The sequence below is a fragment of the Neopsephotus bourkii genome, unplaced genomic scaffold (genome assembly GCF_033783945.1).
Source record: "Neopsephotus bourkii isolate Nb327-2 ecotype Australia unplaced genomic scaffold, CSIRO-AGI_Nbou_v1 NB_409, whole genome shotgun sequence".
In the NCBI taxonomy this organism is placed as follows: Eukaryota; Metazoa; Chordata; class Aves; order Psittaciformes; family Psittacidae; genus Neopsephotus; species Neopsephotus bourkii.
The window spans coordinates 135,321-150,940 of NW_026900913.1; the positions used below are offsets into that span (position 1 = coordinate 135,321).

Sequence of the window (15,620 nt, forward strand, 5' to 3'; positions counted from 1 at the left end):
CATTCCTGTATCATTTGGCATTGTGACAGGGGTTTAAATTCCCCTCCAGTGCAGCAAAATCCTGATGCACCTGCAAAACCAGGTAACGTTCTTCTTTCTTATCCCCAGTTACACTGAATATTCCCCTCTTCCCATGTTGCTGTGAATTATGTGTCTCCCATAGAGCCCAACTTGCACAAATGTGTTGGTTGGAGGAGGGGTAAACCTGGTGTTTCAGTGGGGTGTGTTGGAACCAGGACAGACATTGCTCAAATAGATCTTCTCTGGCACGTCCCCCTTGCAAACTGATCCCAACTCCTTTTGGAGCAAGAGGAGTCATGGATAATACAATCCAGGGCCTCTTCTTTGGGAGGAGAAGCAGGGATTGAGGGCTCCCCCAGAGGCTCTGGTTGTTCCTCCTGGTCCCTATCCCTTACCTCCTGCTCTGGTCTCTCCTCAGCGTGGCACGATGAGGCGGCGTTACGAGGACGATGGCATCTCTGATGATGAAATTGAAGGCAAGAGGACATTTGACCTCGAGGAGAAGCTGTCCACCAACAAGTTTAACTCCACCTTCGTGGTCTTCATGGAAGGCAAAGGTTTGTGCTGGGACAGGCAGTGCTGCTGCTGTCAGTAACCACACAGCTGCAGTGGCTGGCTGCTTCTCCATGGTATGAGGGGACCTTTCCCTATGGAAAGCCAGCAGTGCTCACAGTTGAATGTGCTCTTGTGCGTCTGACTGCACCCAGAGCTTCCCTGGTTGCCTTAAAGGGTGGTTACGAGGCAGTTGTGGTGTTAATGCAATCCTAAATCCTTTCCTGTGTTTTGCTACCTTTTACTTCCTGTCTTCCTGTGAAGTTGGGAAAACTGCTGTTCACACCAGTTCTGTGCTGGAAACCACTTTGCTTCCATAACCTAAGGGGTGGGGGATGTTTCTGACTGCTTCCCCACAAGTCCTGTGCAGTCCCCAAGCAGTTGGAAGGTGGTATGATGTGTATTGATGGAGGATTGGCTCAAGCCTGATAACAGGGAGTGTGTATGGGAAATGGCATGGAATCCCCTCAATCTGGAGAGCAAGGAGCCCATCTGCAGGCCTGCTGGGACACGTGGCAGCCAGGAACAAGAGGGTTTGCCTGGGTCGGCACCTGTAATTGCAGCCACATGTCTACTGGATGCTCAATTCAAAGGCTCTGTGGGATCTCTCCCCTTGCTTTCACCACACAGATGGCTCAGTGGGATGTCTTTTCATCACAGAGCCAGTGCATCCCTCACAAAGATTTACCATGAGGGAGGAGCATTCCTTCAGGGCATCTCTAACTTGGCTTGGGGCTTCTTGGGGAAGTGAGGACCAACCTCCACACTCTTTCCCCTGCCTGGTGCTGCTTGTTGGAGCAAACTCCCTCCTCCTTAGAGGCTCTGTTTGAGGTCTGTGAGCAGCACACAGCTCACAGAACTGCCTCAAAGGAGTTCCAGGGTCTCCAAGGAGTGTAGAAACAGCAAGGAGCAGCACTTCCTTTTGCTGGTGAGCCTTGTCACAGGGATAAGAGGAGGGTCTCAGCTCTCAACTGCTCTGAACAACCTCCTCTGGGTCTGAATTCAGCTTGCTGGGAGCAGGGTGGAAGTAGGGAGCTCCAGAGATCCTGTCTAACCTCACTTTGTCTCTAGTCCTCTGCAGGAGTCTCCCTTAACACCTTCCCTTTTGTTCCTCACAGACTTCACAGTTGAATACATCCAGAGGGGTGGCCTGAGGGACCCTCTCATCTTCAGGAGCTCCGATGGCTTGGGGATAAAGTAAGTGTTAGGGATGGATGACTCCTGGTTTCCTGCCTCTCTTCCCACATTGTGTGGGATCTGATCCAGTAGCTGGACCTGAAACCAGGTTGTTATGGGAGTGTCCTGTCCATGCTGTTCTTTACCTGCAGTGAGAAGTATCTTCCACCTCAGTTATCCTGTTCTTACAAGTCTGGACTTAAAGTCAGAGCTGGCTGTAGGTGACCACAATGCAACTAAATGCCTGGAATATCCCACTGCTGCTCTGATGCAACATCTGGCTGGGTTCCTTTCCTAGTAATACAGCATCACTTGCCAGAGTCAAGCAATTTGTAGTATTTCTGGCATTTCCCAGCAATTCCAACCTGATTTATCCAACGTGGTTACTTCTAAACTGCCATCTCTGTCTCTTGCTACAGTCAATCAAAGCTTACAGCTTGGAGTGTAAAGCTGTGCTGATGCAGGACTTTGTGCTGGTTTATGATGTTCATATAAATACACAATGGGGTGGTAGATGTAGTGTTAAGGCAAGTAATGCTATAAAACATTACAGCTGGCTTTAAATAAACCTCAAACCTGATCTGATTGGGTGTTTCTGCTGGGTCAGTGGGGTTTGGGTTTGGTTAAAGGGATAAATTAGCCTTAGTCAGAGGCAGCATCATCCACATTGCTCTCAGCTTCCTCAGCGGGCTGTGAATTGATGGGTAGCATCTCACCCAGTGCATGATGTGCTATACTGGGGTGACTTAGATGGTACCATGCTTACTGGGTGGTTTGGAAAGGCAAGGATTTGATCCTGAGGATTCTAATGTGGGTGAACGTGGATTTCCTTTGAGCTTCTGGTGATTTCTCTGGGTCAAGAGCTGCTTGAATGGCTGCCTGCCCGTTCTGCCTGTGTTTGTACAGATAAGTGTGCCAGTACAAACAGGGAGAGGAGTTCTGCTGTGTCAGTGAAATACATCCCGTGTGCGGGTCTGGCCGTGCTCTTTATGTTGGGATAACTCATAGGAGCACTCTCCCAAAGGAGAGCTGGGATTGCTTAGCTCAAAGGTTGCTGGAGCATTTGCCAGAAGCCACTACAAGAGCTCGTGCTCTGGAGAGGATGTATCCTATTCCCAAATCTGCTTCCTTAGCCGGGAGTTGGGGCTCTGTGTTTCACCCCAGAGATCTGGTTTCATGCTCTTCACCCCCACCCAAGAGGAAAAGAAGCCCGGTAGCATCCTCAGGGTGCTAATACTGGGGTTGGAGGTGGAAAGGGTCTGCAACCAGAAGCATTTCATGATGTTTTAGCAAGGTGTTTGTCCTGCAGGATGCCAGACCCGGACTTCAGCGTCAATGATGTGCGGCTCTGCGTTGGTAAGTGTCCGGGGACCACAGCATGCCTCTGGTGTGCCCTGGGCAGATGGGGAGGGATGGGGGAGTCACTGGGTGTACCAGTGGTCTGGAACCAATGGGAGGTGTGGTTATGTGGCTCCCCCAGTGTGCCTGAGCCAGTGGACCACAGCTTTTACCTGCTTGAGTCCAGTTTGACCTGAAGCAGGTTCAGTTTCAATGTGGGTATGGAAGAAGATGAAGTTATGGAGAGGCCAGAACATCCCACTGCTGGGGGGGGGTTCTTTGAGGAAGGATCTTGTGCCTCTTGGAGCATCTCTTCTGGGTGGTCCATTGTGCACAGGGATGGTTCCAGTGCTGTCTGTGTGTCCCGGCAGGGAGCCGGCGGATGGTGGATGTCATGGATGTGAACACACAGAGGGACATTGAGATGTCCATGGCACAGTGGGCACGCTACTACGAAACACCAGAGGCTGAGAGGGAGAAACTTTACAACGTCATCAGCCTGGAGTTCAGCCACACCAAACTGGAGAACCTGGTGCAGAGACCTGCTACGGTGAGCATGGCTCTTCCTTCCCTTGCACTTGTGGGCCTTTGGGGGTAAGGTGCAGCCTGGCATTGAGTGCAGGAGAAGAGCTGCTCATAACATGCATGGGCTCAACCAGGGATGTCGCTGCTGTGCTCTGGAAGCTGCTGGAGCTGATCCTGTGTCTGACATGGGCCTCGTTTGCTGGGGCTGATCTCACAGTCAGCCCTAGCCTGTGCATCCTCATCCTATATGGGCAAGCCACCACGGTCAAGTCCCTGGTGTGTTGCTTTGCAGACAGCTGACTTCTGCAGAAAGCTCAGTGGCTATCAGCAGCTAATGATTGGCTATCAGCAGCTAATGGTTGGATATCAGCAGCTAATGATTGGCTATCAGCAATTAATAGGAAGGAATAATTAAATGGAAGTAACCTGCTTGTGCTGGCTGATCACGAACAAGCACCTCAGTTTGAACAGAGAGGTCAGTCTGGTGCTCAGCCACAGTGAGCACTGAGGACAGGGTGGGGATGCTGGCTTCCAGCCTCTCCCAGTTAGCCTCTTCCACTGCCTGCCAAGAGCTTGGCTGTCATTCAGTCTTGGGTCTACCTTACATCTGTGCTCTTCACTGATGCTTGGTGTGGAGCTCTCCCCTGCATCCTGCAGCAGTGATCAGCTCCACTGTGGCAAGAGGCCACAGTGGAGAGCAAGGGTGGACCTGCCATCATGTATGAGACAGCAGAGCTCAGCTGCATTTGGAGTGAGCAGCTAAAGCCTGGATGCTGGTTGAGCTTTGAGGTTTTCTTGGTCCTTGGAAAGCGTGATCCCATTAGGACACCACCCCTGTGTGCAGCTGGGACTCCCGAGGGTTCTGTGGTGTGGCAAGGAGGGGTTCTGGTGCTGAAATCTCAGAGGGCAGAGGAGGCCAAGACTGGAGCTGTGCTGGAAGGGGGCAGGAAGCGGTTTGACAGCGAGAAACCGGAGATGGACACCCTGGACTCCCTCTGCAGTCAGTGAAGAGGAAGGGGCAGCTCTGTGGGGCCGTTCACTTCTCCCTGCTAACTGTAGAGGGAGCCTGGACATCTCTGCCTGCTCTGGGGCTGTGCTGAAGCTTAGTGACTTCAATCCCACCCTGGCGGATGCTGTCCTGCATGGTTTATGCATCCCCAATGCATACCAGTTCCTGCCTAGCCCCTGAGTAGACGACCAGCGTCCCAGTACCAAGCTTGGGATCTTGCTGTGGTGTTTGCTGCTTGTTTGAAATCAGGGGGTCACAGTACAGCAACTGGCATCAGAGCAGCTGGTCCTAAAGTGCTTTATGTGTGGGACTGCACCAGTGCAATGGGGAAGGTTGCACATGAGAGGCAGTAGGTATTTTAGCCTCTAGGACAGCCAGGGGGAGTATCAGAAGGGATTACGGTTCCCTGTCATCTCTACTCATGTCTCCCACCTTTCCTGCTGTAGGTGGATTTGATTGACTGGGTTGATAACATGTGGCCCAGGCACCTGAAGGAGAGTCAGACAGAGTCTACGAATGCCATCCTGGAGATGCAGTATCCAAAGGTGCAGAAGTAAGTGACTTCCTGAGCTGTTCCAGTGGTGGCAGGCAGCAGGGCATCTCTTGCAAGAGAACTGCCCAAGGGAGAAGTGGTTTGTACCAAGGGGAAGAGGGAGGAGCAGTCTGTTTCAGTGGGTGACACTTGTAAGGATGCTGCAGTTATTTAAGCCCCTAACAAATGATGTGTGGAGGGGTGCTCACCACCTTGAAACATCTGGAGCCAGCCCAGCTGCTGAGCATTGCCTGTCCTGCCCTGTAGGCCTGTGACTGGGGGTTTCTAGAGCTGCAGATGTGCGAGGAGGAGAGCCTGGATTAGATCTTTGTGTGGGGATGTGACATAACTGCAAAGTGAGCTCTCCTGCAAGCCACCACCTTCCTGCAGCTCAAGTGCTTAGCACTGCAGTAATTGTGTGCTGGCACTGCTGGGAGCCTGGGTTTAGGCAGCCCATTCCCTTTGAATATATTTTACCTGCTCATTTCACCTTATCCCTGTCTTGTTCTCCACCAGATACTGTCTGATGAGTGTCAAGGGCTGCTACACAGACTTCCACGTGGACTTCGGTGGCACTTCTGTGTGGTACCACATCCACCGAGGGGGAAAGGTAGGAGGACAGTCCCTGTTGGACACTTACAGGTGCTTTAGGAGGGTGGCTTTTAGTCCATCCTCTTGCTGATCTGTGAGGATGCAGGTTCTGGACAGCAAATTGAAGTCTTTCCATCCTAAACTGGTCGATCAGAGGTGCACCAGGCACAGGCTGAAAACCTGTGCTGGAGGGATGATGCCAAGACAACCTTATAAAGGGCTGAATACACTGAATAGAATAACCCAATTCATGCAGGGCCTTGCCTTCTGAGAGGTGATTTGGCTGCATGGCTGATCACCCCTTGCTATGGCACAAATAGCACACTGAGAGCAGCAGCAAGCTGAAGAAAGGTAATTAAAGATGGATGGGAGCTGCTCCTAAAGCTAAGCCTTTCAGGGGGTTTAAATAGCCAACAAATGCATAAGGGGTCACCTTAAAACATGAAGTGACTTCAAAAGCAGGAGCATTTGAACTGAAGGTTACTGACAGGGCTTCACTGCAGAACACTTGCATGGTTTCTGGTGAGAATTAGCTCTGAAACAGTGTCAGGTTTAAGCTGTTCTCTGGAGTTGCTTCCTGGAGCTGAGCTCAGCCAAAGAGACTAGAAGCAAACCTCAGGCTTCATTGTGTTTGAGTCTCTCTGGTTGCAGCCTTTATCTGAGTGTGATGTCTGTCCCCTGATGGGTTTCTTCCAGTTATAACTGGGCAGGGATTTCATACAATCATGGAATGGTTTGGGTTGGAAAGGACCTTAAAGCCCATCCAGTTCCAACCCCTGCCACGGGCAGGGACACCTTCCACTGGAGCAGCTTGCTCCAAGCCCCTGTGTCCAACCTGGCCTTGAGCACTGCCAGGGATGGGGCAGCAGCAAACTCTGCCCTACCTGAAGAATCTGGGCTTTTCACCCACCTTTCCTTGCAAAGGAGATGTAGCTGCCAGACTTCTGTTGAGGGGTTGTGGCTCCAGTGCCTTCCCCTGAAGAGCTAACAGTCTCTGAACAGCCTGTTTGGGGCTGGGTAGTTCCCTGCCACCTGCACTCCATGGATCCAGACAGGCTTAAATCTCTAGTTCAGCTGTAGCTCTTACTAACATGGCAGAAACACTGAGGTGGGTATCTCTTTGTCTCTAACACTCTGGTGTCTTTCGTGGGCTCTGTCTCTTAACACTGATAGAAACAAAACCTCACAAAGCATCCCAAGCTCAGTCTGCCTGTGGTGCTCAGTGAGTTAGGTCAGGCAAGATCTCACTCAGCAGCTTGCCCTCTCCAATGGGACATATGCTCAGGTTGCTTTACTGGGATTGTCTCTGGATTTGCATCCCCTGGTGGGGAAAGGAACAGATGTAGATGTCCGGAGAGGGAGCAGGGCAGGTTTGGAAGAAGCAGGCAGTATTTAATAGCTGTCAGTTATGACTTACATACACGTGTTGTCTTCATCTGCAGATCTTCTGGCTGATCCCTCCTACACCACAGAACCTGGAGCTCTATGAAAACTGGCTTCTCTCAGGGAAGCAGGGAGACATTTTCCTTGGGGACAGAGTGTCTGAGTGCCAGCGCATCGAGCTCAAGCAGGGCTACACATTTGTCATCCCCTCAGGTACCACGGGGTGGGCACATCCCCCCTGGCCTTTGCCAGGGTTGTGACAAGAGACTGAAACTCCTAGGACACAAACTGGGAGCAGGCAGGATTTAGCTTCCTCTTCATGTAACTGGGAGAGGGAGATGTGACGTGGCTCCATCCTCTTGCTTGCCAGCTCCCAAAACATGCCTGTCATGGCACTGTGGATTCAGCCCAAGTGATGGGAAAGCTGTGGCTGGCTCACATCACTCTGGATAGTCACTAAAGGAGGCTTTCCCAGTGCTGTTCATGGTGACATGCAGAGTGGTGCCCAAGGCAGCACAGCTCCTCATCCTCCTCATCCTCACAGCTTCTGAGATCACTGTACAGTTATAATCCAGTTGTGAAGCAAGGAAGGCAGCCAGTGTGTGTGTGTAAGGAGCAAGGTGGTGGCTCTGGGCACAAGGAAAGGCAACGGAACAGTCTGCATGTACTGGAGATGGGAGAACTGAAAAGCATGTAGCTACAAAATGGGATGCTGGAAAGCACTGAAACCCAGGAGGGAGCTGGGAAGCAAAACCAGGGGGAGACTTGCAGGTAACTGCTTTGCAGAGAGCTTGGGCAAGGAGACTGAGACTGGGAATGGAAACACTCAAGAGTTAAAAGAATCCTTTAGCCTGACTTGTTCTAGGAAGCAGAGTAACAGGAGGGCATCAGCAGTGTCTGCATGCACAGTTAGCTCAGTGCAGTGCTGGAGAAGAGCAGAGGCAGATAAAAAAGCAGCTCAAGTCAGTTGGTTACAAGGACTGGCCTTTTAGAACCTGGGATGTCTATAACATGTTCCTCTTGCCCTAGGGAATAGTCCCTTGGCAGCAGAAACATTGTTGGACCCCTGGTAATAACTGCTGCATATAAACTGTGTCCATAAGACTGTCTCTGATGTCAAAGGCTGCTGCAACCCTGTTTCATCTCCAACAGCAGTGCAGGGTTGCACTGTAACTTACTGCAGGACCAGGAACAGAAAAGCACAGGGGTTGTACAAGTTACTCATTTGAGTCCTGTTACCACAACTGACTCTTCTTTTGAATTGAGTGCCCTTGCCTTAACAAAACCCGTGCTGCAGTACCCAAAATGTTGGGCTTGTCTGGATTGCTTGGCCTTGGAGGTAACAGAGCTGGAACTTGTATTCCTTGGAGGGTATTTTAACAGTTAACCAGACTTTGGAAGACTGTTTTCCTTGTTGCTGACATTCTTAGGCCTAATACAGTTGGTAGGCACCGCTCCAAAGGTAGGATGACAAAGAGCATTGGACATGAGCTGGATACAGGTACATTGGCCACCATGAGAGGACAGATCCATAGGTGTATTGAAGTGCTTGAGTACAAGTCTGTCTCTAGCCATTAGTGGGATCAAGTGAGCTGGTATTGAGTGGTGCAGCAGTGTTTGAATTAGTAAGGACTGTCAGTTGTGAGACCTTGACCTTCCCCAGGATGCTCCAAGCTCTGCTTTCTCTCCAAGGTTGGATCCATGCTGTGTACACTCCCATGGACACACTGGTGTTTGGAGGCAACTTCTTACACAGCTTCAACATCCCTATGCAGCTCCGGATCTACAGCATTGAAGACCGGACACGGGTAAGGACCTGTGGGAAGGTGGGAGGATGTGGGCTCCTGGGGTGGTGAGGAGGGTGCAGCCAAGAGCAGTGCTGTGCAGGCAGAGAAGTCATCTCCCCCTGGGACAGATGGCTCCAACTCCAGCTCTCTGTAAGCGTAATGTCCAAGCCTCCTGAAGGTACAGGTCTGGAGCAGAGCATGCTGTTGGCAAGCGGGTGTTCTTGCTTGCTCCTTGTGGAGACGTGGGTCCTGCTGTGCAGAGAGGCTTCAGGGCTATGATGAGCAGCCTCATGGCTTCTCCAAAGCACTTTAAGGTGCTGCAGCAGGTAGAACTTGTGGGTTAGCACTCAGATGTCAGACCATCATCCAGAGGAGCTGAGACACAGGATGATGCAGCTCTGCCATCTGAGTAGCCTCAGGAACGTGAGGACAGCAGCAGGGTCAGGACCATCTTCTACCAGTATGCGAATTGCTGGCACTGGTGTGACAGAGCCCTGATAGCACTGCTCAATAGCTGAGCTTCATTAAACCTCTGCATAGACCAACCCTTTCCCTTCATACAAATCCCATCAGATGCTGTGCTGTGGTTTGGGAGGAAGCCTTGAACCTCTTCCCTTCAGCTGCAACCTTTTGTGGCACTCCGCCACTTCTTGTACTGATGAGAAGGTCTGTGGGGGAAGAGCTGCAACCCTAACAAAGAGAAATGAAATGTTAATGGCTTGCAAGTGAATAGTGCCTGGTCTCTGCTCTGCTTGGTGATAACATCCTCCTGCAAGGAGAATTACATCAGGCTGCCAGAAGGATGAATGATGCTGTTACACATGTACATGCGTTTCCTGTCTCTCAGGAGGGGATCGGTCTGGTGTGAGGCAGCAGTAATAAATAAGAGCTATCTCTGTGCTGTCTGGTGGTGGAGGAGGCCTGAGCCAACCCCTTTTTCCTCTCCTCTTTTGCAGGTCCCAAATAAGTTTCGTTATCCCTTCTATTATGAGATGTGTTGGTACGTGCTGGAGCGCTATGTCTACTGCATCACCAGCCGCTCCCACCTCACCAAGGACTTCCAGAAGGAGTCACTCAGTATGGGTAAGCCCCCTGCATTGACCATCCAGCCCTTATTCCTCCCTCACCTGTATCAAAGCATCCTCGTGCAGGGGTGCTGGCCAGGGGAAGAATCACTTTGGGACCATCACTTCCTCAGTTCCACAAGGGGGTTCTGTGGGTGTTTCCTCCCTTGGCACTGTTTGCTGCACTGAGCAGTCAGAGAACAGCTGATGGCATTGCAGACTGGCCAAAGGAGGTGCCGTTTCTTTCTTTCCCTTTGAACAAGCAGTCAAAACCAGACAGTTCTGCTTCCTCTTTTGGTACAGGCCAGGTTCCTTTGCTTGTGTAAAACCAGCACACAGGTTCCTGCCCTTGCTGGTACACACAAAGCTTTTAATAGAAGAGGTGGAGGGAAGTTGAAGTTGTGGGGCAGAAATGCCTTCTGGCTGATCAGGACCTTCCTGCACACAGAGGTTAAAGCACTGTCAGAGTTACATGTGCTGGGAGTCTGTTGCAAAAGGAATGTTTGGCCTCCTTACAAGAGATGGTTTCTTACAGAGAGACCTTTCTTCAGAGCAGGGGAAAGCTGAACAGCCTCCACCCAAGGCCCTTAAGGCAAATCCATCCTCACTCCCCTCAGAGGCTGTGGTTACTGGCCCGGGGGCACCTCTCCTCACAGCTACAGCCTCTTTGGGGCTTCCTGTCCAAGGAGCTCTAGCAGAGGGAAACAGCTCCCAGTTCTTGTCCTTCCCCTGTGGTTCCCTGGAGATCCCCCTCAGCACTTGGTTTGGGAAAGGCCATCTCTGTCCTCCTCCTGCCTGGAGGTCTCCATCACCTTTACCACTGAGCAGTGTGAAATGGGAACTAGTGCAGGGAGCTGAGAGGAAGGGAGCAGGAGAGCTGGCAGAGAAGGGGGTTTTATTGTGCACAATCAGGCCAAGAGACCTCACAGTCACCTAGTTAAAGCCCACATCCTCTTTTTCCCACCGTGAAGGCAGGATCGAGGTCTCAAGTCACTCAGGACCAAATGCTGCAGATCCCAAGCCCTCCAAAGCAAATCAGCTTGGATGGGGCTTCAAGCAGCCTGATACAGTGAAAGATGCCCCTGCCCATGGGTTGGACTTGGATGATGTTTAAGGTCCCTTCCAACCCAAACCATTCTAGTATTGTATGAAATCCTATCTAGGGTGTTGCTGTCTCTTACTCTGGGATGTTTTCCTATGTCCTGTGCCTCGCCTTCCCACAGAATGAGCCAGGAATGGGAAAGGGTTTTAGCTGTTCTGTTCCAACTGCAAAATGTCCTATCCTTTCCTTCTGCTTTGTCCCCGTAATGTATCTGTTGCTCCAACATCTCTGATAGACTTCTCTAGAATCCCCTTCTGTGAGTGCTTGGTCACTGTGCTCTTCTCACTCTCTCCATCACGGCAGATATGGAGCTGAGCTCCTCGGACTCTGTAAACATGGAAGAGGAAGAGGAGGAGGAAGAGGATGAGGATGGAGGAGGGAAGGAGCCCCGGCGACCGATCACAAGGAGGTCCATTCTCACCAGCCCCATTGCCAACGGTGCCAATGTGGACTATGATGAACTGGGCAAGAGCTGCCGGAGCAGCCTGCCAGGTCTGAAGAAGACCCCATCTATAGACTCTTCTGACTCCAGCCGGGGCTCCCAGAACGGCCAGGCCTGTGATCCCAATGGAGGCAGCCCACGCAAGAGCAGGAAGGTCCATCTGACCCAGTTTGAGCTGGAGGGGCTGCGCTGCCTCGTGGACAAGCTGGAGTCACTCCCCCTGCACAAGAAGTGTGTTCCCACCGGCATTGAGGATGAGGATGCTCTCATCGCTGACGTCAAGGTAGGGAAGGGTGATGGGGGTGCAAGTTCCTTTGGTTGCCAAGGTGCTGGGATTGATCCTGACCTTATCTCGCCATCCTGGGGTGAGGGGGTGATGTGGCTGCAGGCTTGGGGTCCTTCTTCTCCATGAGGCTTACATTACATCGGTTGATGTTGAGGGACACCCATGGCTTGGATTTTGGGTCAGGGCTGAGGAGCATGGCTGAGACTCCTCTGGGGACCTTCTGGGTCCTGTGTGGGTCCCTTATGGGTGTCAGTGCAAGGGTGCTTGTCTCTGATGCCGTTTGCATCCAGTTCTGGCTGTGGACTCCTTGAGCTGCTGGACGCTGACAGTGAGAGCCCTTCCCTTGCCCCAGGTGGATTTGGTTTCTTTGGGTTGTTTGCACAGGATGTGGCCTTAGGTAATGTGAGCCTTACCCCTTCTCCCCATCCTGCTTTACACCCTGAGCTGTATCTGCCAAACCTGTTGAGCTGCCTCCAGGAGCTGTCTCAGCCCTTTCAGCCTCACTCCTCCCCAGCAATCCAGTTTAGTCCCTCAGACCACAGCTGCCACCTTCTCCCTTGCTGGTGGTGATCTGTTCAGCTGCTTGTCTGTACCAAAGCTGACATCCAGACACAGCCATGGGTGTATCCTGCTCTTTGCCGTTGTGTTTCTTGGTTCCAGGTGCTATCTTCTGATAGCTTTAATCAGTAAATCCAGTGCTGTGCTGTGTTTGGAGCAATGAGTGCAGCTTTGAGGCGCCAGGGTGAGCTGCTGTGTGCAGGCCGAGCTCTGGTAGAGCTAAAGGAGTGTGAGTAGGTGCTGCTGGGGGGCTGCACTTCTGGTTTCCTGTGGCTTCTTCAAGCACTCAGCACGCGTGTTCCTGAGCCACTGCAGTGGGGTGGCCTCACCCTTACTACAGACCGGATGAAGCTTGGAGGAACTCAAGCTTTGAGCCGTGTTTCACCCTTCTTGGACTGAAACAGGGAGGCCGATGGGGTGTGTTGGGTGTTCTGAAGGCAGAACGTTCAAGGTTGTCAGTGTTCAGCTGGGTTTTGAGACCTGCTCAAAGGGCTTGGTTGTGTTGTGAGGCTGACGGATGTGCCTGTGGTTTAGGTGTGACTCACCAGCCCCTGTCTGGTTGTAGCTCACAGCTGAGCTGTGGGTGACAGCCCCTGCAGTGTGGTCAGAGCAGACGGCTTCCCTGAAGGACTTGCACCTTAAAGCTGGTCTCTGAGCTGCAGGGCTCTGTTTCTCAGGACCAGCGGCCTCCCAAGTAAAGGCTGTGCTATGGGGGATCCTTGGAGCCTGAAGATCCTTTATCAGGCTGCAGTGGCAGAGGAAATGAACAAGTTTCTCAAACTACAGCAAACCTGCCTTCAAAGCCTGCCTTGTCCTTAGAGGGGGTGGAAGTGGCAAACAGAGGTTGGCTTCTAAAACCTGGCAAGGGGGAAGACATTTGTAGCTAACCCTTTTGTAACTGCTCTGACCACTGAAAAGCCCAATGAGTGGAGGTCTGGTTTTCAATAGCAACAGCTTGTATGGAGAACACCATCTCTATTTATTCTATTTTTTAAAGCAGGACAAGTTGTTACCAAGCAAGAGGTGTGAAGTTTCCATCTATGCATCCGTAGCTCATGATGTGGGATGCAGATCCTAAGCCAGTCAGGTTTCCTCTGGAAGCTTCCCTCCTCTGATGGCTGTTATGTTCTTGCACTCCCAGAGCACAGTCCTACCATGGCTGTGTTTAAGCACAGCCCTTCCTTTCCCTGGGCTTGTTCTGGTGATCCTGCCTTTCCTTGCTGCTCCTGGGAGAAATAATCCATGTAGGATCCCTTGTGCTGCACTGCAGACCTGGATCCTTTCTGTTCATCTGTTCTTCCTTATGTGCTAGTGGAGAACTAGACCCTACTCCACTTTCAGTGACTTAAGCTAAATGGAAACCATACATCCTACACAGCATCTTAGCCTGACCCTGAGGCCACTGGTCTGCACCAGGTGCTCTCCCAACCTTCACATCTCAGCAGGTGAGGTCGTCAGTGGACCTGGGATGGGGACTTTGGGAAAGACCTGCTCCCACAGAAGCACAGAATCAGCTCAGTGCCCATCAGCTTCACTGCTGTCCCTGCACGGGTCCAGTCAGCAGATGCTGTGTTGGTGGCAAGCAGGAAAATGCTTCCCTTTCCCACAGCCTCCTGTGTGATCACGACTCTGGGATGTCTTTATGTTGGGCCATGTGAAGGAACACACTTCTGTATCATGTCATGGGTAGAGCCTGGAGTCATCACGTGGTGGGATGTGACACTTGGGATGTGACAAATAGGTGCTCCTAGTTCCATGGCAGGAGGGATTGTCCATCTGTTGGCACTTTGAACCCATCCTAGACAGGGCTGCGTTGGGCATCTTGAATAGGAAGAGCATGTTGCCTCATCTAGCTTTGCCTTGGAAAGCTCCTGGTGTCACCATATCACCATGCTTTCCAGTGGCTTCAATGGGAGGACCAGCAGGAGTCAAAAAGGCTTGAGCACTGCCCCAGGAGAAGATCTGCCTTTGCAAAATGAGGTTGAGACACATTGCTTTGTGGCACTGAAGTCTTGCTGGAAAACCTCCATGCATCTGGTGATGCTTCTGTGCATGGTCTGCACTGGGGTCATCAGAAAGATCATTGACAGAGAGGGTTCTTCTGAGGGGTTCTGTTGTGTCTTGGTTGCTCCTGTCCATTACTTTTGGTGGACACACTCTTGGGGTGTCCTGGTTTCCATCACGCAGACATCAAAGGAGCAGGATGGTTCATGGGGATGGGACCTGCTGAACTCAGGGGAGCCAAGCCTACATTTGAACCATCCTCTTGCTACAGGGCCACCAAACCCTGTGGCCTTGGTAGCTGTCAGAAATGGGTTATATCTGGGCTCTGCATGGAGGTGGTGGAGCACCAAGCAAGAAGAACCCATCCCAGACGTGCTTTGAGCTCATCTCAAAGCCTCTGGTGTGGCATTGCCCTCATACATGGCTCTGTTGTGTTGGGTCTCCCCATGAGCAGAGACATCTTCTCACTGCTCTGCAGACACATGTTGCTGTCCCCATCTCCTCCTCCTGTAGGTCACATCTGCCTGAAGCATTCCCTGTGCTTCCTGCTCTCCTTTCCCTGCCCAGTCAATCTGCCAGCTGGAATTTGCTTGCCCATTTGCTGCCAGTATAATGGGACACGGAGACGCCTTGGTGAGGAACAGGGGATGCTCCCAGCAGGGATGGATGAGGAAGGTCAGGGTGGCCTTTGAGCTGTGCTAACAAGGTTCCTCCTGGGTTGGGACAGCAGCACTGGTCTGCAGAGAGCCTGTGGGTGGTGTTGGTGGCTCAGACCCACGTTATCAGCTCAAGGTACCTGGGGACAGGACAGATGAGCTGGAGATGCTTTGGCTGCACCAGGCATGGGATCAGCCTCTGTTCTCCATCGCTGCTTTGAGCACTTGCTTCATTTCCAGCCTTCCCTCCATTTGAACGATGGAGTTGGGGGTCCTGGGGTACCTGGGTGATGGTTGGGGAGACCTTGTCTCACCCAGTGGGGTTGTCCCCATCCAGTGGTTTGCTCACTGATGGCTTTGGGATATTTGTCGAGGGAGGTTGGGTGCAGTCCCTGCGCCCCCACCTTCCAAAGGGCAGATCCCCCCATGCCTTCACCTCCAACCCCTTTCCCCCCCTCACCCCTCATCCCCCAGGACCCCCCCAAACCCACCTCGGCGAAGACAAAAGAAAGGCAGCGGGGGGGGGGTGTCCGAGCTCTCGGCCACGCTTTACCCTTGCCCCGGGGAGCCTGGTCCTGGGCTCGGGGCCGGTGC

General features: G+C 52.1%; 1 protein-coding gene across 1 annotated transcript in view; it reads left to right on the forward strand.

The window, feature by feature from the left end:
• The window catches only part of KDM2A (lysine demethylase 2A), a 47,196-nt gene that overhangs the window by 20,406 nt on the left and 11,170 nt on the right, over positions 1-15,620 (forward strand). The window contains exons 4-13 of the mRNA XM_061349348.1: positions 440-578; positions 1,692-1,770; positions 3,059-3,105; positions 3,459-3,637; positions 5,068-5,174; positions 5,670-5,763; positions 7,187-7,340; positions 8,820-8,935; positions 9,871-9,997; positions 11,384-11,805. Of these exons, the coding sequence (XP_061205332.1) occupies positions 440-578; positions 1,692-1,770; positions 3,059-3,105; positions 3,459-3,637; positions 5,068-5,174; positions 5,670-5,763; positions 7,187-7,340; positions 8,820-8,935; positions 9,871-9,997; positions 11,384-11,805 (1,464 nt within the window). The remainder of the gene's footprint in view (positions 1-439; positions 579-1,691; positions 1,771-3,058; positions 3,106-3,458; positions 3,638-5,067; positions 5,175-5,669; positions 5,764-7,186; positions 7,341-8,819; positions 8,936-9,870; positions 9,998-11,383; positions 11,806-15,620) is intronic.